At 38.4% G+C, this 24,480-nt stretch overlaps 1 protein-coding gene and 1 pseudogene across 2 annotated transcripts in view; both read right to left on the bottom strand.

Annotated features, from left to right (window-relative positions):
• LOC308634135 (cytochrome P450 2C18-like) overlaps positions 1-23,553 on the bottom strand; it is a 53,960-nt gene extending 30,407 nt beyond the window's left edge. The window contains exons 1-5 of the mRNA XM_081267730.1: positions 23,042-23,553; positions 14,273-14,435; positions 13,955-14,104; positions 7,748-7,908; positions 5,037-5,213 (exon numbers count right to left, since the gene is read on the bottom strand). Coding sequence (XP_081123856.1) covers positions 5,037-5,213; positions 7,748-7,908; positions 13,955-14,104; positions 14,273-14,435; positions 23,042-23,209 — 819 coding nt within the window. The 5' untranslated portion in view covers positions 23,210-23,553. The remainder of the gene's footprint in view (positions 1-5,036; positions 5,214-7,747; positions 7,909-13,954; positions 14,105-14,272; positions 14,436-23,041) is intronic.
• LOC308634134 (small ribosomal subunit protein uS2-like) lies at positions 9,670-10,352 on the bottom strand (annotated as a pseudogene). The gene has a single exon. The product of its transcript is annotated as a small ribosomal subunit protein uS2-like (transcript).
• Positions 23,554-24,480: the final 927 nt, after the last annotated feature.

Below are 24,480 nucleotides of genomic sequence, written 5' to 3'. Positions count from 1 at the left end.
TTCACCTTCAAGAACACTCTAGCTGAAAGTGAAGGGATTGAAAAAGACATTCAATAAAATGAAAACCAAAAGACAGCAGGGATAACTACATCTACACCAGACAAAACACTGGGTCAAACACTAAAAAGAGACAAAGAAGGTCATTATGAAGTGATAAATTGACTAATTCATCAAGAAGATATGACAATTATAAATATATATGCATCCAACATTGGAGCATGTAAACATTTAAACTAAACATTAAGAGATCTGAGGGAATGCATAGATTACAACACCAAAATAGGAGTATCCCACTTTTAACAACAGATAGATAATATAGACAAAAATTCAGTATAAATATATTGGACTACACTTTAGACCAGATGGACTTAATGGACATAACAAGCATTCTATCCAACAGTGGTATGCTCAACCTTCTCAAGTGCACATGGAACATTCTCCCAGGTGGATCATGGATTAGGCCACAAAACTAGTCTTAACAAAATTAAAAAGACTGAAACTTTATCAAATTATCTCTTCAGACCACAAAGGTATGAATCTAAATATCAATAATGAGAGGAATCAAGGCTAGAAATCACAAATGCATGGAAATTAGACAAGATATACCAGAACAACTATTGAGTTAAAGAAAAATTATTAGGAAAACTAAAATATATCCTGCAATAACTGGTAATGGAAACAATATATCATGACTTATGGGACACACCAAAAGCAGTTCTAAGGGGAAGTTGGAGGATGAGGAGAAAATTGATAATAACATGAAGCAATCTGAATACTGACCTCAGAGTGTGTCTTTAACAAACACCACCCAATTTAACATTCCTACCCAGTGCTCCAGATCAGCATTAATTTAATAAGGGTCCTATAATTCTGAAGTGACCTGTGGCATGCTTAATATTATGTAATCAACCCAACTAAAATAGATACTCCTCAACAGAAATACTTGGTAAGCAAACGTAATCAGTCATCCCTATTGGTAACATCAACTTCACACAGTTTCTAAGATTGTCAACTCAAAATTACAGTAAGGTTAGGAAAGAGTACAACACTTATAAACCAATACTAATATTTGCATCAGTTCAAATGAATTTCAAGAATCTGTGGTTATGTACAAATTACACTACTAGAGTAGTAATTGAAATCAGCTAGCTTACATAAAACCTTGTGGAAAAAATTAAAGAAAACCTAATTAAATAGAAAGACATCTCATGTACATCTACTAAAATCCTTAGTATTGTTAAGATGACATTACTCCTCAAATTGGTCTAAATATTTAAAGGGATCTATATCAAAATCCCTGCAAGCTTCTTTGCAGAGTTGATAAGATTATCCTAAATTTTTTATGGAACTTCACATGACCTAAATGCTTAAGAGCCAAAATAAAATTAGAAAAGAACAGAACTGGAGTCATAATAGTTACTGATTTCAAAATTAAAAACGCCATTAATTAAAGTTATGTGATATTAGCAGAAAGAAAGATACATGGATCAATGGAATAGAATTAAAAGCACAAAAATAAACCCTCATAGGGGGCTGGGGATGTGGCTCAAGCGGTAGCGCGCTTGCCTGGCATGTGTGCGGCCCGGGTTCGATCCTCAGCACCACATACCAACAAAGATGTTGTGTCCGCCGAGAACTAAAAAATAAATATTAAAAATTCTCTCTCTCTCTCTCTCTCCTCTCTCACTCTCTCTTTAAAAAAAAATAAAAATAAATAAACCCTCATATATAGTCAATTGATTTTCAACAAATGTTATAAGATCATTCAATGTGGAAATAATACCTTCAACAAAAGATGTTGGGATGACTGGATATCCACATGCAAAAGAATGAAGCTGAACCATACCTCACACAATAAAAATTTAACTAAAAGTGAATCATATACATGAAGGTAATAGTTAAAATCATAAAACCCTTAAAAGAAACCTTAGAGTAAACCTTCATGACTTTGGTTAAGGTAATTGTTTCTTAGTTATGAACCAAAAGTTACAAGCAATCAAAATGGAATTGCACACAAAAAGAAAACTTTTCTATTTCAAAAGACATTTTAAAGAAATTGAAAATGTGACACACAAAATGGGAGAAAATATCTTCAATCCTTATATCAGTATAAGGAACTTGTATCTAGTATACATAGGCCCAAGGCAACTTAACAGGACCCTGTCTCAAAATAAAAAAAATAAAAATAAAAATAAAAGAGATAGGGATGTGGCTCAGTGGTAAAGCACCTCTGGGCTCAATTCCTGGTACCAAACACCAACACACACATATAATCACACACACACAACACACACAGTGAAAGAACACTTCACACCCTCTAGGATGGCTGGAATAAAAAAGATAGACACCTTGGTGAGAAGGCAGTAAAACTGGAGCAATCAAACACTGCAGAGAGATTTGTAAATGGTGGAGCCAATTTCATGCCTATGTCTTCTTCTAGGTTTTCATATTTTTAGCTCTTACATTAAAATGCTAAACATAGAGATGCAATATCAGCGAGCAATTCCACTGTGATGTGGAATCCCTAGAAAAATGAAAACATGTATAACCAATACCTTATACACAAAGATTCCTAGTATTATTCATAATAGACAAAGAATGGAAACAATTCAAATGTCCATCAACCAATGAATGAAAACATTAAATGTAATATATCAAGACACTGAAATATTTTTATACCATATAAAGGGATGAGGTACTGATACATGCTACATCAATGAAACTTGAAAGGTTTATGACAAAAGTGAACAAAGCCAGTCACAAAAGACCATACACCATGTAGTTCCATTCAAATGAAATGTACAGAAGAACAAATCTATAAAGACAGAAAGTAGACCACTATTTCCTAAAGCTGAAGGCTTGGGTGAAATGAAGGAGACTAGGGTTTGTCTTCTAGGTGATGAACATGTTCTGAAACTGATTCTAGTTGAGGTTCCATAACTCTCTGAAAATAGTAAGAGTATTAATCTACACTTAAAATCTATACAGAGATAGTATGTAAATGATAGCTAATAAAAGTATCAACAAAAAATAAAATAACCTATATTTTTAATACTATACTGAGCTCCAAGGAACAACACAGTTTTAAATACAGTATTGAGGCAACAGCCTTTGGTGACTGAAGTACAAGAGACCTTGGAGTTCACTGTAATCTGAGTTTAAATGGTGAGGCTTAATAGCATTAAGAAAATCCCTCTCAATGTGTATCAAATATAAAGAACTCATGTAGGTCCATGTTTTTGGTAAAATGTCCATACTTTCAATGAGATTTTCAAATTAATTAGACCCTGCATGATGATCATGCCCTAGAAACAGACAAGACAGAGAGTCAAAGTGATTTGCTTCTTCTCCTCACCATTTTCTTGGAACTATTCCCTCTTCTTCACTTCATCTACAACAGGCCAAACTCAAATTCAAACACAATTCCCTAGACAATTTTAGAAAAGTCACCCTTTGATTCCTTGCCACCTTAGCCCACAGCCCACTGACTTACTTTTTTCAAAGTGTTACAAAGTGGTGGAGTCAAATAATAGTGGACACAAAGGATAGATTTATTCTCTAAAGTTGGTTCTTTCCAGATTCTTCTACATTTGTCCTCTTCCAGTAAATAGAGCTTTGTACCTATACAAGTGTGCTTATGTACTTCTCAGTTTCCAAACTGACCCTACCACCATTCAAGTTCTTTTCCTACTTGGTTAAACTTATCAAATGGCATAACTGTCTTGATACTGAAATTTCCCACACAGTTCCTATTATTTGGTGCCCATCTACTCCACTAAAATAAAAATCTATAAATCTCTGAGAATATTACAAGGTGGATAACTTGAATTTCAGAATCTGCATTTCTATAATCCAGACATTTATTAATCCAAAGTGTAAAGAGATGAAAAAATCTCATAGCTAATCTATAAGCTCAACTGTCACCATATAGACCATTCTACAGAACTCCCGGGATAATTTTCCTTGCATAACATTGTTATTCTGGCCCATACATACCTGACCAAATAAAAACTCTTCATGCCAACAATCAGGTTTGCAGAGTATTTAACAAATATCTTCCCCTCATTATCTGTTCAGATTCATTTCCAGTAGCATTCAATTAAGGCTTCTCTCCTCCATCTCTGCCACCACACACATCTGATTTTCTCACTACATCGCTATCCATCTAAAATGCCATCCCATGTTTCTCACTGCAAATACTTAAAGATCTATATTAAACCTCTGGAAATGTAGGAAGTCCAACATTATGGTTTGGATATGTGGTATCCCCAAAAAGATCATATGGGAGAAAATGCAAGGACATTCAGAGGTGAAATGATTAGGTGATGAGAAGTGTAACCTAATCAAAGACTTAATCCACTAATGTGGATTAACTAAGTGGTAACTGTAGGCAGGTAGGTTATGGCTAGAGAAGGTCACTGGAGGTGTGTCTTTGGGGTTTATATTTTGTCCCTAGTGAGTGGAATTCTCTCTCTGCTTTCTGGTGGCCCTATCCTGAGCTGCTTTTCCCTCCACATTCTTCCCATGATGTTCTGCCTCACCTTAGACCCAGAGAAATGGAGTCAACTGTCTATGAACTGAGACCTCTAACACCATGAGTCCCAAATAAACTTTTTCTCCTTTGAAATTGTTCTTGTCAGGTCTTTTGGTCACAGTGATGAAAAAGTTGGCTAAAAAATCCCACCTAGGTTAAACCCTTCCTTTTTATTCTCCTGTATGATGTGTGATGTATCTGTGTCAACTTTTATTTTATGGCTTGATATTTTGTATTTTCTATAGGTTTGAATTTGCATCTTACCTGAGGTTAACAGTCTCTCTTTACTTAAAGAGATTATTAGAACTTAAAAACAGTGCCTATGTACTACAAATGTTAAACAATTCCATTTTAAATCTTCCACGATGCTTAGTCCAGATCCATGTATGTACACAATAGGTACTTAAGTGCTTATCAAGTATTACTTGCCTGACCAGTTACATCCCCAATAAGTAAAAGATATTATCAATGAACCACAAAATGCCAGCAAATAACATTCTACCTCTTTCATTTTGATCAGGAAGCAATCAATGAAGTCCCGAGGATTGTTGACATCCAAAGATTCTTGGTGCTCTTTTATTTTCTCCAAAACATAACTTTTTACATAATCAAAATTTTTTATAACTCTGTTATGACTCCCTGGGAGATAATCCATGAGAGAAGGGAAAATATTGTAGACCTTAAAAATTAAATGACATTTATTAAGTTAAAACCATGTAATGAAGACATAGGCAAATATAATAATCCAACTTAAGCCCTGGTTAAAAACTGGAGTGAACAAAAAAAATGGTCTCCAACTTGAGCAGCATGTAATTGCACGTATGAAGGAGTCCTTCATGCTGACAGGAAGATGGGAATAAATTGACCACATCATCAAACATGAGAAGAATGTCCCATCCTGATACATTTTGTACAGCATTAGGGCATCTTTATGTCACTTCTCTCACTTGCAACCTTGAAATATAGAATGCCATGAATTGTTATGATTCACATGTAACACATGAGCACAGAGGTTAAGGGCATTTGGACAACCTGATACAGAGCACACAGCCACTCCCTGCTATTTCTTCCACCAGCAATAAGCCTCAGGAACAGAATTATGATTTTGTAACTGGGAGGGGTGCAAAGATACCATGAAAACTAGCACTGCATTTTATAGACAAGCACTTGTACACAAGAATGGTTAAATGACTCCTATAAAATCATGCTATTATCTTTTAGGCAGAGTTTAGGGCACAGTAGCTCAACACAGGGTAATAGTGTGATGTTTGCTTATGGTTCATTCACACCAAAAACCAATCATTCTGGGATCTTGACCCTGGTCACTTTCTCAACTAGGATACCAGCTGAAGCCTCAAACACACTCACTACTCAGAGGATCCTGGCAGCAGCTGTGTCCCAAACATTCTCCATCCTTGATATTCTAAATTACAATATTGCTGCCAAGTAATGTCATGAAGAGCTCCTTAGAGTTGACTGGCAGACCAGCCTGTGGGTCATGGAAACTTTTCAACAAGAGCCCTGGATGTCCACTGTGTGCCTGGGCATGCTTCGGGGCAGTCACCAAAGTGCTGCCTAGAAACAGAGATTTAGTGGGAAAACCACTAGCCACTGGACTTGAATTCTACCCCAAGATTCAGGCATTTGTCGTCTTTGTAAAAATGAAGGGCTGTCTACCTTTTTGAGAGTTTCATACTATGATACTAAGATCTGGATAGGACTGTGGTGTCTAAACATTTACTTCACAGTAGGCATCACCAAAAAAAAAAAAATTCTATATCTTGGAAAAGCTGCAGAATCAACTTTATCAGAACTATGGAAGACAGTCAGATGTTTACAAAGGGTAAAGCAAATGGGGAAAAAAGGGGAAAAAAAGACCTAAAATCTCAGAGAACTTTGTGGCATTGCTTCTGCTCTTCCCACCTCCCTCCCTGGCTTGGCAGTGGCCTTAAAGTGGGCAGCCCTGTTCCCAGTGAGGGACCCTGGTTCTTGGTTCCAGAGGAACAGAGATTGTGTTTCTCTGTTGTAACCTATCAAGGACTACCTGAAAGTCAGAAGTAAAGCCTTTGTATCTGCTTCATCTGAGTCAGAACTCACTGGAGCAGAAAAGCAACGGCAATATCAAAAACCTCATAATGCCCCGCCTGGAAAAAAAATTTATTTTATAATGCCACTAAGCAACCCTGAGTCAGCCAGGGCAAAAGAGTACAGTGAAGGCACAACAGCCTGGGATGGAAAGTTAGGGAAAGGATGTCTTTGAAAAATTAGGACATTTGAGAGCACCCACACATTCTGATAAATTCAAACAAATTATAAATAGGCCCAGGGCAAGACACAAGCTAAGAAAAGACTTTAAGTTTTTAACCTCTGCTGACCTCTAGCCTGCTTAAGAGCAAGTGCAGGCTATTACAAGGAATGTCTAGCATAGAGCCAATCTGGAGGGAGTTCCTCCCTCTCTCCCTTTATTTCTTTCCTTTTTCTTTCTTCACTTATTTTCATCCTCTCCTCCCCTCTCTTTCCTCCCCCCCCCTCTCTCCCCCTCCTCTTTCTATTTTTCCCCTTACTCCCCTTATCTATCTCTAACTCTCGTCTTCCTCCTTCTCCTCCTTTCTCTCTCTTCTTCTCCTTCTCCTCCTCACAGCCAAGGAATCTCAAAACCAGCCTACCATGATGTTGCAAGCCTATAACCCTAACCCTAACCCTAACCCTACCATGATCAAAACTAGCCTACCATGATGGTGCAAGCCTATAACGTCAGCTCATCAGGGGACTAAGGCAGAGAATTCTAATTTAGTAAGACCCCATCACAAAATAAAAAATTTGTCAAGATCCAAGGAAGTAGCTCAGTGGTAGACCACTTGGCATAAAGCTCTGGATTCAATTTCCAGGATCAAAAACTAGCTGAACTCAAGAATTAGAGACTTCAGAGATAACACATGACAAAGAACAGATTTTTTTTAAATATTTAGAAAGTCACTAAATACAACAGTCTATAGAACACAAAAAGTAAATGACAACAACGAAAAAGAAAAGAAAAACAACAGTGGCAAAAAAAAATTTTAACCCTAAAGAGAAAGGGAAGTGTGATTTCCAGGATTAACAAATCAGAGTATACAAAATATCCAGTTCTCAAACATTCACTTCATAGCTCAGTTCTGGAATTGTGGACTAGTTAGAGAAAAGAGCATACATGGTTTCTCAAAAAGATCTCACCTGGATCCATGGGGAGCTAATAAGTCTGAGGTTTTCATTGAATTTTTCCATCAAGTCAAGAAAATTCTGATCTTTATAATCAAAACGTTTCTGGAAAATAATAGAGCAGATCACATTGCAGGGAGCACATCCCAGTATAAAAGTGGGATCACAGGGTGAGCCTAAAGAATTGGAAACATGAAAAATCATCAATATACATGTATATACATTCGACACTTCATCTTTCATAACAGGTAAAGATAAGTTTAGAAAATCTAAGTATCTACCTAGAAATTCCCTATCAGCAAAAACTTTAGCATACTTAAAATCAACACATCTCTTTCCTCTATATCTGAATTTATCTTTCTGTCCTACCTTATTTCATAATACTTACCCAATATTCTATAGGCATCACCGCCTCTGTTTACATGATTCTAACCCAAAGTGACAATTTTCTTTTTGGTACTGGGGATTGAACCCAGGGGTGCTAAGCCACATCCTTAGCCCTTTTTATTTTTTTTATTTTGAGACAGGTTTTGCTAAGTTGCTTAGAGCCTTGCTAAATTGCTGAGACTGGCCTGAAACTTGTGATCCTCCTGCCTCAGCATCCCAAGTCACTGGGATTACAGGCATACATCATAGCCCCTGGTGGCTAACAATTACTTTGGAAGGCAAAAAAAAATGCAAATAGGTCACTTTTTTAAAGACCTAATAATTCAACTTATCAGCATAAATCACATCTCTCTAGAAAGCTTACAGACAGTTATATAGAAAGGAAGAAAATAGCAACCTGGAAACATTTTTTTTAACTGATGTTATTTTCTATGATTTTATTTCCATTTTGTTTAACTATCTTCAACTCAACAATTAGAGAAATGTAAATTAAAACTATACTGAGAGGCTGGGTTTGTGACTCATGGTAGAGTGCTTGCCTAGCACCTGTCAGGCACTAGGTTCGATCCTCAGCACCACATAAAAATAAATAAATAAAATAAAGGTATTATTTAAAAAAAAAACTACACTGAGATTTCATCTTACTCCAACCAGAATGGCAATTATCAAGAATATAAGTAACAATAAATGTTGGCAAGGCTGTGGGGAAAAGAATACACTCATACATTATTGGTGAGACTGCAAATTGGTGCAACTTCTCTGTAAAGCAGTACAGAGATTTCTCAAAAAAACTAGGAATGGAACCACCATTTGACCCAGTTATCCCACTCCTTAAAATTAGCATACGACAGTGATACAGCCACATCATTGTTTATAGTTGCACAATTCACTATTGGTAAGCTATGGAGCCAACCTCGGTGCCCTTTAACAGATGAATGGATAAAGAAATTGTGGAATAAAAACATAATGGAGTATTACTTAACCAGAGAGAAGAATGAACTTGTGATATTTGCCTGTAAATGGATGGGTCTGGAGACTATCATACTAAGTGAAATAAACCAATCCTAAAAAGCCAAAGGTTAAATGTTCTCTGATGTGTAGAAGCTAACCCACAATAGCAGCTGGAGATAGAAGTTCAGTAGATAAGATAAAGGGGAATGAAGGGAAGGACAGGGATAAGAAAAGGAAAGACAATGGACTGAATCTGGCATAACTTTCCTATATACATATATGAATGCACCACAGTGCCTCTCACCATCATGTACATCCACAAGACTAGGGTCCTAAACAGAATAAGACATATTCCATGCTTGTATAATCATAACAAAATGGGTTCTACTATTATGTAGAACGAAATAATAATAATAATTTTTTTAAAAAGATGAACAGCTCAAGACCACTCAGTGGTCTAAGCAGAGGAAGCTCAGACCTTCAGTGACTGCTCCAAACTTCAATAGGGAACTACTGAAGAGGCACAGAGGGCACCTGCAGCTTTTGGATCAGCCTGCAGCCTCAGATTGAGTAGCAGTGAACTCAAGAGCCAGTGCAGTTCATTCACCCTTAAATTCCTCTTTGGTCATAGCATTTTCAGCAGTGCCTGCTCTTTCTTTTCCATCTCCTTGGGATCTCTGTGGAAGTAGAGATCGGGTATAACCGCCCCTGGGTATTCACAGGAGATGGTGCTGTACATACACAGACCCTCCCAGGCCAGCATTCACCACATCAGACCCACAGAATGAGCACCCCTGTTGTTGCATAGAGTGGTGAATCTGTGTTGCACAGAGCAATGGCAGGCAGATTGACATAAGATGCCTCAGACAGACTGGTGGTCAGCCCTAGGATCAGTAACCACCAGAAGACACAGTTCCTGGAAGGCAGCCTAGAACTGGTTAAATTTAAAATTTAAATTTAAATTCATTTCTGGAATAAAGCAGCCAGCAATAGGAGTGGCTCCGGGGGTAGTGGCAAATTTCAGCAAATCCCACTGGACTGTATTCCTGGAGGAAATGACACCAATGTCAGCAGGAATTTTAATGGTAATAGTATAAGCTGCAAGCAGAAGCTCCTCCCAGGTCCTCTTCAGATTTATGATAGAGATGCCATCACTTTTCCTTTTGTAGATATATTGTTCTATCTAGAAAGAAAAGTTGGTGCCACCGAAGTGGGTTCCTACAGTAATGAGTTTGAAGATATCCTTCTCCTTCATTTGCAGGACATCAAGGGCTCCGGACATTCTGACAGTTTCCCTTTAAGTTATAATAGGAATCAAAAACACCACCACCATATGGACTTCTCCATGGGTAACACAAATTTAATGAATAGTTGAAGGAACTGTATGTAGAACTAGGAGAGGGGAAGACTAAAGAGAGAACAACTATAAAAAATGCAGGTATTGGATGGTACAAATGTAAAAAGGCAAAAGCATACATGTTGTGTGAAAAGAAAAACTAATGAAAATGAGCACAAATTCTAAGATAGATTTTGCTCGCCTAAAATAAAAGTGAAATTTAAAAAGTTCATTTTAAATTTAAATCACAGATAGGGTAAACACAAAAGTTTAAATTGATGGAGTCCTTTTATTTCTTTATTTCAATATTGAACGGGAGAAAAAATGTCCTGTCCTAGGAAATAGTGTCCACAGTTAAACAGCTCAGGTTTAATTTACTTGGACAAAGCCTGCCCTCTGATGGAATTCTTGAGTTATCGCTGTATGTTGTACATTTCTTAAATTTCACAATCATTTAAGTCAATGCCATCATTTTATAGAAAAAGAAAAAGTAGAGGGGCTGGGGATGTGGCTCAAGCGGTAGCACGCTCGCCTGGCATGCATGCGGCCTGGGTTCCATCCTCAGCACCACATACAAACAAAGATGTTGTGTCTGCCGAAAACTAAAAAGTAAATACTAAAAAATTTTCTCTCTCTCTCTCTCTCTCTTTCTCTCTCTCTCTCTCTCTCAGAAAAAGTAGAGAAAATCTTTCCTTTTTTTGGACATTTAAATGAGATTGTTGTGATCAAATCATCAATAAACATTAAATTTTAAAAGCCCACAAGTTTATAGATGTAATCAAGAGTGAATTCAAAGGGTTGTACAGACTATCCACACCAGTCAAAAGATGAACTCAACAGAGATATCCACAGGGAATGAATGTATAAAGCAATTGTGACATATATGCATGAGAGAATTTTATTCAGACACACAAAAAATAAAATTCTGTCATTTGCAGATGAAATTGGAGAACATTATGTTAAGTGACATAAGCCAGGAACCAAGACAAACACTGCATGTTCTCACTCATGCATGGACGCTAAAAAAGGTGATCTCAGAGAAGACAAAAGTAGATTAGTGGTTACTAGAGAATAGGAAGGGTAGGGAGGAGGGAGAACAGAGAGAGGTTGGATAATGGATACCAAAATATAGTTAAATAGAAGGAATAAATTCAGTGTTCTACAGCACAGCAGGATAACTATAGTTTATATATATATATAAACTATATCAACTATATATATAAATTATATCATTATATAGATATATATATATGTAAACTATATCAAAAACACCACCACCATATGGACTCCTCCGTGAGAGAATTTTATTCAGACACACAAAAAATAAAATTCTGTCATTTGCAGATGAAATTGGAGAATATTATGTTAAGTGTATATATATTACAAAGCACTAGAAGAAAGGAATTCAAATTGCCCCAACAAAAAAACTGATGGGGAGGTGTGGCTCAGTTGTAGTGTGCTTGTCTAGCATGCTCGAGGCACTGGGTTCTATTCTCATCACCACATACAAATAAATACAATAAAGGTCCATCAACAAATAAAAAAAATTTTTAAAAAACTGATAAATGTTTTTGAGGATGGAAAAGCTAATTACCTTAATTTGATCATTAAAAACTACATACATGTGTCAAGTTACAACATGGCATCCCAAAAATATGTACAAAATATGTACAATTATTATATGTCAATTTTTTTAAATGTGAAGAAGAATAGGGAATTCAACAATAGAAGCATCTTTAATAGATAACTCCTCTTATGCTAGGTTCCTTGTCAGCTGAAACAAAATGGTACTAAAATTTTATTTTAGCTTGGAAGACAGGGGATAATTTACAATTGTCAATTTGAGATTTCTGGTAGTGCGGGGAGTATGACTCACAGTGAAAATCTGATTTTTCAATCTTACCTTTCACCTCCTTGAGAAGAGATAATTAAGTATCAAAGTAATTTAGAATCAAGCTGAAAATCAGATTTATTATGACAAGCATTTCATAGATAAGTAAAATGGACAATGAGGAGCAAATAATTACCATAAAACTTCTACCCCCAAATCCAATTGTTATAAAGTTCACCCAGGATTTTGTTTTTATTCAGATATGGTGAGGTCAACAGATGAGGCTGCCCTTGAAAAGATGGCTTGGTACTGTTACCAAGGGAAGGGGGCTGCCACACCACAATGGAGCAGGCAGCACAAGAAGAAGCATCACAGTTGGACATGAGGCAGAAGGAGAAAGGGAAAACAGGGGACCTTTATTGGGGTTTGCATGGGAAGGAATGAGTGAGGCAGAGTAGGTGCGCTGAGTAATTTGATAGTTTGAATACTCTCAATGTGCTCTGGGCAATGGAGATAATCACTAACTGTCCCATAACTGTCCCTGGGGTGATTTACAGCTCTGAAGAATATTGGCTTGGTGTAAAATAATTTGATACAGCAGGTGGTTGGAAGTATGGGTTATGGATAGATTGTTTTGTACACCAAAATCTTGGGGTAGGAAAGCTGTTTGCTATCTCTGGGAATTAAGTATCCCTGGCAGAGGTACTCTAAAATGTCAAACCATCAGAAAACAAAAAAAGTGATTACTACACAAATAAAAATAGAAAATAACACAAGGAAAGCAAAAACAGAATCACCTTACAACTAGGAAGTCAGGATAAAAAGTTACTAATGAGAGTTGAAATTCAGTTCAAAAATCCATTTTATAACCCAGTATTTTTGTAATTTGAAGGATTATACTAGAGTATAAATTTTCTTAAAATATATAAAATAATGCAGCAAGTTGTGAGAAACAGTAAATAACTCAAACTGATAGTTTTTAAATAGTTATTGTTCACAAGGAAATCACAATAAACAAAGAAGCATTAAAGATGCCAAGGGAGTCAAAACCACAGATCAGCACAATTACTGGTGAAGACTGTAGGCACAGGCCTCGAAAGAACCTTCCAGACATGTCAGTCCGTGAAGCTGATTGTACCCATGCAGACCAATTAACCGAAAGTACATGTGCGTTATTTCATGCTCCACAAAAGTAGCAGATTACTACAATCAGGGCTACTTGACAAGTGTTTACCAGTGAAATGTTTTAAAATACTTAACCCACAATTACACTATAGGAAAAAACATTATTCTTTCACAATTTGAAAAATAAGACTCAAACATTCTTGGTGACATGATTCAAAACGAAGTTTGACACAAAACAGCATTAAATGACCACACTTTAGGGGCTGGAAATATAGCTCAGTTGGTAGAGTGCTTGCTTCGCAGGCACCAGGCTCTGGGTTCAATACCCAGCACCACCCAAAAATAAATAAATAAATAAATAAATAAACAAAATGGCCACAGTTTATGCACCGTGTGTACAAACACAACAAGCACAGATACACAGAAGCTCCCTTGGCTCTCTGCATCACACCATCCCTCCTGCACATGAAGACTAACAACCACTACTCTTAATGAAAGATTTGGCTGCCCCTAAAGTATTTCCAGGGATGTTGTTAGAGAAGAGAGGAGTCTGATATGGTCAATGATAACAGAACAAAGAATCACCACCCACCATTGGTTTTCCTCAACTCCTCCACAAGGCAACGGGCTTCCTCTTGAACTCGGTCCTCAATGCTCCTCTTTCCCATCCCAAAATTCCGCAGGGTCATGAGGGAGAAGCGACGAAGCTCCTTCCATCTCTTTCCATTGCTGAAGAGGATTCCTACCAGAATGGGAAGCAAAAACTAGAAGGGAAATCCCAGGCAAGGAAGAGAAAACTGACATGTAGCAGATACATGGGTGGCCAAAATCTGCCTGGGGATCAATTCAAGCCTCATACCAGGACTACTGTCCAACACATGCATGCACACTCATGCACAGGCACACTTACCAAGGTCTTTATTAAGTTTGTCAGACAGTGGTAAACTGCCTCTTCCAGCAAACTCCTCTCCTAGATCAACCAGGGCTTCCTTCACTGCATCATATCCATACAACACCACAGAAGGCTTCAGGCCCAAATACAGAGTGAACACAGGGCCATACACTTTTGAGAACTGGAAGATGGAAAGTAGATGCAAAGAGCAACAAAAGAAATCAGTATTTGGTCTACATATTGTTCATGATTCAGACCAATATTATCGTACTGTTGACATTTTTGTCAAACGCAACTTCAAATATTTCTGGATTTCATATATAATTAAGATGGTGATTGTTATAGCTTCTACATAAACAATGACTCCCATTTGCCAGGGAACTGCCAGGAAAATTACTAGGTAGACTGTCAAAAATGAATCAACATTTTGAGATAGCTTTATTTATTCTGTCATATAGTTAAAGATACTGAGGTTCAAAAATTCAAATTCATTTCAGTTTCCCATAGCTAATAAATAGACAACCCAAACTTGAACCCTTGCTTAGTTGATCTCTTCTACCTAAGGCAATTTCACAGTCCTCAATGTCCACATTTGGACAAATACCCAGCTGCTATAGGACACAGCTTCAGCATCACCTGCTAAGCTCTTCCCCTGAGGATCTGACTCATCAGCCCTGTGGTAAATACCAGAAATCTCCACTTTTAAACATCTCCTCAGATGATTCTAATTTACAGACCAGGCCTCCGCGCTCCCACCACTGCCGCCACAGGCCCGCCGGAGCCGGAGCCGGAGGGAGCGGAACGGCCCCGCACCCCGACCGCTGCCACCGGCGCCTCGGACCGGGCCGCGCCAAAGCCGCGCGAGGAGGAGGGCGTGTCGCCGGTGTGGGACCTGGACCTGCCGGGACGCGGCGCCGAGTCGTCCGCGGCACCCGCGCCGAGGAGTCCGCGGCGCCCGCGCCGAGTGGCCCCCGCCGCTCAAGCGGCCCCGAGGTCCCTGGGCGGCTGAGTGTGGTTTCACAGCCGCCGCCAGGCCCACACCGCCGGAGCCCCGCGGAGCCGCTGCCTGGGACGGAGCCCAGGTCTGTGATTGAAAACATCAAGTCATGAGCCAAGGTGGAGGGAATCCATCACGACTTCAGCGGGAGCAGTAAGGCTGCAGCCCCAGGTGCACGGCTCTATCGGCCCCATCTCCTTCTCCTCTCCGCCTCTCCGCCTTGCTTCTCCCCAGCTGTCTCTCCTCCCAAGCTCAGTCTCTAAATCTAGATTTCAATTTCTTTCCCCCACCCCGCCCGCTCTCCCGCGTGTTCGGTACCCGGGCCCCGAGGCGCCGCCTCCCCTCCCCCAACCCGCACCCCCTCTCCGGGGTCCCGAAGGCCGCTGCCGCCGCTGCTGCTGCCGCCGCCTCCCACAGAGCACCATAGAGCAGACTCTTCACCACGCGAATGAGCTGCCGAATTAAATGAAACAGCTGATAAGATGAGAGACAATTTAAAATCCAAGTGAACCGAGAACACGCACTGAGCCCTGATCCGCTGAATTCAAACTCCCGGTCACCTGCTTCCCGCAGACAAACAGCGATGACTCGGCATTAATCCATCCGGCTGAAACAACTGGTCAGCCCTTCTCATCATACGAAGGTAAATGCCTACCGAGTCTTCATAAGTAGTGGCCACAGGTTTGAAACGGGGCTTGAGAGAGAAGGACTCACCCGTTGCATTGGTAGCCCAGCAAAGGGAAACAACCTCATCAGACTGCTGTGGAGGAGATAACTTCGTTGAAACCAACAGCTACAGGTGTGTGACCCCACAGCCTTCCCTCTCCACACATCGGGAAAACCTTAAGGGCCCCTCCCAGCTCTCCCAGGAGTGCTACAGCCAGCCCGAGGGAATCAGAGGTGGTGCGGGTCCCGCGGCGCGGATCTACCGCTCCCACCAGGGCTGACTGCTGAGGTCTCTTGCACCAGCTACGGGGAAGTGGATACCGGAGGGCAAGTAAAATCCGCTGAGGATTCTCAGCCCCAAGCTCTACAAACTTAGGGTCTGAGGGAATGGCAAACTGGAAGAGTGTGCCCAGTCGTTCATGAAAACAGGGCTCCCGGGAGCAGCAGACCTGGCTTGTAGCCAGTATTGTGGTGAGAGGGGCCTGGCTAGAGAAAAAGTGGGAAGTGACTAGACACAAGAGGAGGCCCTAGACACTCAGGATTGGAGACTCGCCCAGTCTGGGAGGAGCTGCTGCACAGTGATTGGTTCCCGCGTATTGACAGGAGAAACGGCCTGGTGGACAAAGTGCCACCTACTGGAAGAGAAGTTAATCAAACTCTAAGACGGCATTTATTAGGTTTTTTTTTTTTTCCTTTTTCTTTTCTCTCTCTCTTTTTTTTTTTTTTGATTTGGGTTTTTCTTTCAGTTGCATTTTTTCTTTCCTGTTGTTTAATTAATTTTTTTTTACAAAATATTTTTTTTTAATTTTTTTCTACTAATTTTAATTTAAATTTCTTTTAATTATTATTATTATTTTTTTAATTATTATTATTTTTTTAATTATTATTATTTTTTTAATTTTTTTTTCTTTTTTAGTTCCTATTTTTTTCTTCTTTAGTCTTTTCATTTCTCTTATCCCCCCTTTCCTTGAATTCTACCTGCCTACTCTCATACTCTTTAGTGACTTCACCCCTTCCCTTCAAATACCTTTCCTCCCAAACATCAAATTAATTTATAGGAGTAAACAGTAACCCAGCAGTCAAACAGAACAAGAAGTAACATGAGCAGCTTCAAAAAACAAGGAAGAAAAGGACTACAAACAATGCAGGACAGCCTAAATATTCAGGAGGACCTAGAGTCATCAGAAAAATGGTCATATAAAGAACTCAAGGAACACCTTAGACAGATGGAATGGAACCTAAAGGAGGATACAAGAAAGCAAATTCAAGAAGCGAAAGAACACATTGAGAATGAATTTCATAAACAGATAAAAGAAGAAGTTAAGCATCTCTATCAGGAGATAGAGATTATAAAAAATAATCAAACAATAATTCTAGAAATGAAGGAAACGATAAACCAAATTAAAAACTCAATTGAGAGTATCACTAACAGAGTGGAGCAAGTAGAAACCAGAACGTCAGATAATGAAGACAAAATATACCATCTTGAAAAGAGTCTAGCCAACTCAGAAAGGCTGGTAAAAAACCACGAGACAAACATCCAAGAGTTATGGGATAACATGAAGAAACCAAACTTACGTGTCATCGGGATAGAAGAAGTTACAGAGATTCAAACCAAGGGAATGAGTAACCTGCTGGATGAAATAATTACAGAAAACTTTCCAGAAATAAAAAAGGAAACAGATATACAAATTGAAGATGCATACAGGACACCAAGCACACAAAATCACAGTAGACCAACGCCAAGACACATTGTTATGAAGATATCCAATATACAGAACAATGAGAAAATATTAAAAGCTACAAGAGAAAGGAGACAGATTACATTCAGGGGTAAACCAATACGGTTAACAACGGATTTTTGATCACAGACACTGAAAGCAAGAAGGTCATGGAACAATGTATTTCAAACACTGAAAGACAATGGATGCCAACCAAGAATCCTGTGTCCAGCAAAATTAAGCTTCAGGTATGACAACGAAATAAAAATCTTTCATGATAAACAAAAGTTAAAAGAATTTGCAGCCAGAAAACCAGCATTGCAAAGCATTTTGAGCAAAACACTACAAGAAGAAGAAATGAAAAACAATAACCAAAACCATCAGTGGGAAGTGCCTCAGTAAAGACAGAGGGCGAGGGGAAAGACAATCATGGTGAAACAAACTAAAATTTTTTTTTTTAAAAAAAAGGATAAACAATCAATCATGGATGGAAGTTCAAACCATATATCAATAGTAACTCTGAATGTTAATGGCTTAAACTCTCCAATAAAGCGACATAGGCTGGTATCATGGATTAAAAAAACAAATCCAACAATATGCTGCCTCCAGGAGACACATCTGATTGGAAAAGACATACACAGGCTAAAGGTGAAAGGATGGGAAAAAATATACCACGCACACGGTCCTCGCAAGCAAGCAGGGGTGGCCATCCTCATATCAAATAAAATCGACTTCAAGACTAAGTTAATCAAAAGGGATAAAGAAGGTCATTATATACTGTTAAAAGGAACCATTCACCAACAAGACATAACAATTATCAATATTTACGCACCAAATAATGGTGCTGCGACATTCATAAAACAAATTCTTCTCAAATTCAAGAATCAAATAGACCACAACAAAATAATTATGGGAGACTTCAACACACCTCTCTCACCATTGGACAGATCCTCCAAACAAAAGTTGAATAAAGAAACTACAGATCTCAATAACACAATCAATAACCTAGACTTAACTGACTTATATAGAATATATCAACCATCATCAAATGGCTATACTTTTTTCTCAGCAGCACATGGATCCTTCTCAAAAAGAGACCATATATTATGCCATAGGGCAACCCTCAGTAAATATAAAGGGGTGGAGATAATACCATGCATTTTATCTGATCATAATGGAATGAAACTGGAAATCAATGATAAAAGAAGGAAGGAAAAATCCTACATCACATGGAAAATGAACAATATATTACTGAATGATCAATGGGTTACAGAAGACATAAAGGAGGAAATCAAAAAATTCTTAGAGATAAACGAAAATACAGACACAACATATCGGAATCTATGGGACACAATGAAAGCAGTTTTAAGAGGAAAATTCATCGCCTGGTGGTCATTCCTCAAAAAAAGAAAAAACCAACAAATAAATGAGCTCACACTCCAACTCAAAGCCCTAGAAAAGGAAGAGCAAAACAACAGCAAATGTAGCAGAAGGCAAGAAATAATTAAAATCAGAGAAGAAATCAATGAAATTGAAACAAAAGAAACTATTGAAAAAATTAACAAAACTAAAAGTTGGTTCTTCGAAAAAATAAATAAGATCGACAGACCTTCAGCCATGCTAACGAAGAGAAGAAGAGAGAGAACTCAAATTACTAATATACGGGATGAAAAAGGCAATATCACAACAGATGCTACAGAAATACAGAAGACAATTAGAAATTATTTTGAAAACCTATATTCCAATAAAATAGAGGATAGGGAAGACATCGATAAATTTCTTAAGTCATATGATTTGCCCAGACTGAGTCAGGAGGATACACACAATTTGAACAGACCAATATCAATGGATGAAATTGAAGAAGCCATCAAAAGACTACCAACCAAGAAAAGTCCAGGACCGGATGGGTATACAGCGGAGTTTTACAAAACCTTCAAAGAAGAATTAAAACCAATACTTTTCAAGTTATTTCAGGAAATAGAAAAAGAGGGAGCTCTTCCAAATTCATTCTATGAGGCCAACATCACCCTGATTCCGAAACCAGACAAAGACACCTCAAAGAAAGAAAACTACAGACCAATATCTCTAATGAACCTAGATGCAAAAATCCTCAATAAAATTCTGGCGAATCGAATACAAAAACACATCAAAAAAAATAGTGCACCATGATCAAGTAGGATTCATCCCTGGGATGCAAGGATGGTTCAACATACGGAAATCAATAAATGTTATTCACCACATCAATAGACTTAAAGATAAGAACCATATGATCATCTCGATAGATGCAGAGAAAGCATTCGACAAAGTACAGCATCCCTTTATGTTCAAAACATTAGAAAAACTAGGGATAACAGGAACTTCCCTTAACATTGTAAAAGCTATCTATGCTAAGCCTCAGGCTAGCATCATTCTGAATGGACAAAAGTTGAAGGCATTCCCTCTAAAATCCGGAACAAGACAGGGATGCCCTTTATCTCCACTTCTATTCAATATAGTTCTCGAAACACTGGCCAGAGTAATTAGACAGACGAAAGAAATTAAAGGCATAAAAATTGGAAAAGAAGAACTTAAATTATCACTATTTGCAGATGACATGATTCTATACCTAGAAGACCCAAAAGGGTCTACAAGAAAACTACTAGAACTAATAAATGAATTCAGCAAAGTGGCAGGATATAAAATCAACACGCATAAATCAAAGGCATTTCTGTATATCAGCGACAAAACTTCTGAAATGGAAATGAGGAGAAACACTCCATCCACAATATCCTCAAAAAAAAAAAAAATACTTGGGAATCAACCTAACAAAAGAGGTGAAAGATTTATACAATGAAAACTACAGAACCCTAAAGAGAGAAGTAGAAGAAGATCTTAGAAGATGGAAAAGTATACCCTGTTCATGGATAGGCAGAACTAACATCATCAAAATGGCGATATTACCAAAAGTTCTCTATAGATTTAATGCAATGCCAATCAAAATCCCAATGGCATTTCTTGTAGAAATAGATAAAGCAATCATGAAATTCATATGGAAAAATAAAAGACCCAGAATAGCAAAAGCAATTCTAAGCAGAAAGTGTGAATCAGGTGGTACAGCAATACCAGATTTCAAACTATATTACAGAGCAATAGTGACAAAAACAGCATGGTACTGGTACCAAAACAGACGGGTGGACCAATGGTATAAAATAGAGGACACAGAGACTAATCCACAAAGCTACAACTATCTTATATTTGATAAAGGGGCTATAAGCATGCAATGGAGGAAGGATAGCATCTTCAACAAATGGTATTGGGAAAACTGGAAATCCATATGCAACAAAATGAAACTGAATCCCTTTCTCTCGCCATGCACAAAAGTTAACTCAAAATGGATCAAGGAGCTTGATATCAAATCAGAAACTCTGCGTCTGATAGAAGAAAAAGTTGGCTCCGATCTACAGATTGTGGGGTCGGGCTCCAAATTCCTTAATAGGACACCCATAGCACAAGAGTTAACAACTAGAATCAACAAATGGGACTTAATTAAACTTAAAAGTTTTTTCTCAGCAAAAGAAACAATAAGAGAGGTAAATAGGGAGCCTACATCCTGGGAACAAATTTTTACTCCTCACACCTCAGATAGAGCCCTAATATCCAGAGTATACAAAGAACTCAAAAAATTAGACAATAAGATAACAAATAACCCAATCAACAAATGGGCCAAGGACCTGAACAGACACTTCTCAGAGGATATACAATCAATCAACAAGTACATGAAAAAATGCTCTCCATCTCTAGCAGTCAGAGAAATGCAAATCAAAACCACACTAAGATACCATCTCACCCCAGTAAGATTGGCAGCCACTATGAAGTCAAACAACAACAAGTGCTGGCGAGGATGTGGAGAAAAGGGTACACTTGTACATTGCTGGTGGACTGCAAATTGGTGCGGCCAATTTGGAAAGCAGTTTGGAGATTCCTGGGAAAGCTGGGAATGGAACCACCATTTGACCCAGCTATTGCCCTTCTCAGACTATTCCCTGAAGACCTTAAAAAAGCATGCTACAGGGATACTGCCACATCGATGTTCATAGCAGCACAATTCACAATAGCTAGACTGTGGAACCAACCCAGATGCCCTTCAATAGATGAATGGATAAAAAAATGTGGCATCTATACACAATGGAGTACTATGCAGCACTAAAAAATGACAAAATCATGCAATTTGCAGGGAAATGGATGGCACTAGAGCAGATTATGCTTAGTGAAGCTAGCCAATCCCTAAAAAACAAATACCAAATGTCTTCTTTGATATAATGAGAGCAACTATGAACAGAGTAGGGAGGAAGAGCAGGAAGAAAAGAATAACTTTAAACAGAGACATGAGGTGGGAGGGGAAGGGAGAGAAAAGGGAAATTGCATGGAAATGGAGGGAGACCCTCATTGCTATACAAAATTACATATAAGAGGTTGTGAGGGGAATGGGAAAATAAACAAGGAGAGAAATGAACTACAGTAGATGGGGTAGAGAGAGAAGTTGGGAGGGGAGGGGAAGGGGGATAGTAGGGGATAGGAAAGGTAGCAGAATACAACAATTACTAATAGGGCATTATGTAAAATTGTGGATATGTAACCGACGTGATTCTGCAATCTGCATTGGGGGTAAAATTGGGGGTTCATAACCCACTTCAATCTAATATATGAAATATGATATGTCAAGAGCTTTGTAATGTTGTGAACAACCAATAAAAAATTAAAAAAAAAGAAGCAGTAATATTCAAAAAAAAATAATAATAATTTACAGACCAGTTTGAAATCCACCAATATTATTAACTCAGAAAGAGAGAGAACACAGCACAGAAATGTCAGGACGTGCAGCATCCCATGGAAGGACAATTCTTTCCATGTTGTACATTCACAGGTCACAGGACCAAAATATCCTAATACTACTCAATTATCCCTCACTAATTATTTATTTCATTCACATTTACTTATTGTAGACCCACAGTATTTCCTTGACATTACACATAATTTGCTTCTCTGGAGAAGTTTACCTATTATCACTAATCTAAACAAAATACACAACATGTACAGCAGATGACTTCTCGAATAAAATCTTTAATCTCAAAACAGCCAATACCATTTACCTTCAGACAAAAGAAAAATCACAGAAAAAGATGTGAAACCATGAAAGGTAACAGAACTTTATCATTTTGAGTCCACCTTAGAACTTAAATAGTACCCTCCTAGGAAAACACATATCATTCCACTATTTCTGACAGTGACACACCAAAAATAATAACTCACAGGGATTATTCACTTTACAATAAAATAATCTGCCTCCAACAATCAATTTTATTAAAAGTAGGAAATAATTATTCAACCTTTCCAAGCCACCAAAGGATCATAAAGCATACTTACTTTGGTTAAAGATTTGCTAATGTCCTTAACATCCATCTGCAGAATATTTCCAATAATTGGGAGAGGAGTGGGACCAGGTGGGAGCTTCTCCCTCCCAGAGCTCTGTCTCCATACTGAGAGGAGAAGCAGACAGGAAAGACCAAGGACCAGGGCCACGACTAGATCCATTGCAACCTCCTCTTCTTACCACAGACAACAGCAAGCTTGCAATGCAAAGCTTTTACAACACTCCCTGCTAATTCAATATGTGAATCACTGCACTGTTTGATGCAGTGACCAATCACCTTCATGCAATTGATCTCCTTCTGAATGGACTCTGGCCAACTGAAAAACATGAAAATAGTGTGTTCTTATTCTTACTCTCCTTTCCACAGCCCCACCCTGAAGATTCCGGTGTAACTAGTCTGGGGTGAGGCCTTGGTATTGTTTTTTGGTTTTGTTTATTTTTTTTAACACCCCAAGCAGCTCCAGTGAGCTGTCAGAATTGAGAACAAATGAAGTAAAGTATCTGATCAAAAAAATTGTTCATTCTGGATTCTTAGACTGATGGCCATTTGGGAGTTTATGACATTGTTTTAGCCATGTTTTTAGACCTTATACAAAAAAATAATGTTTCTCCAGTAATGCCTCTCAAACACTCAGATATTTTCCTTGAAAAAGAAAGTCTTGTGAAATATTTTAGGGAACTGTGCTAACATGTCTAACATGAAGCCTCTAACATAACACACATCTTGAATAACCAGCACTCAGCAAGTAGCTAAGTAAATATACACACCTTTCCTTTCTTTCCTATTTTTTTCCTCCCCACCGCCCACATCCCTCCCTGTAAAGAACTTGAAGACAGAGATTATTTTTTTTTTCAAATGAGGAAAAAAGACTCTGAGAGAACCAGAAGGAGACACTTCAGTGTCACACAGCTCAAAGGTGGTGGAACTGGGTTTGGAATGAGCTCTTCTGATGCCCTGGCCTTGCCACAGCTGCCTAGAGAACAGTTTCTGGGAAAAATAATAATAATAATTATTATTATTATTATTATTATTTTATTGTGAATGTCCAACACACTGGTTGTTCACAAAATGGCAAGGCCAAATGTTCCTTAGAGACCAAGTAAAAATAGAAGTCAAAATTAGAGTTTCTCCCTTTTCATTATTGCAGAAGTGAAATTTTGCACAGCTAACTAAGGGTACAAAGCAAAGTCCAGGGCTCCCGTCCTCCCTTTCTCCCAAGGGGTCAGGTCGTCTCTGTGCCGCGCTGCCCCGGGCTACGGAAGGGTGACAGGAGTAATGCGTAACTGTTCTTTCTGCCCTTTTCAATGTGACTTTTCTTGTCTTTATGCCATACTCAGGTCCTGTGGTCCCTCACCTGCTTTCCTTAGCCCTCGTGAAGTCATTTCACCTGTGGATAGTTTTCAAATCAGTGTTTCTCTCGAGGAAGACGCT

The sequence above is a fragment of the Spermophilus citellus genome (genome assembly GCF_964194105.1).
Source record: "Spermophilus citellus genome assembly, chromosome: 15".
NCBI lineage: Eukaryota > Metazoa > Chordata > Mammalia > Rodentia > Sciuridae > Spermophilus > Spermophilus citellus.
The sequence above is the reverse complement of the archived record's forward strand: the minus strand, read 5'-3'. Positions and strand labels throughout refer to the sequence as shown.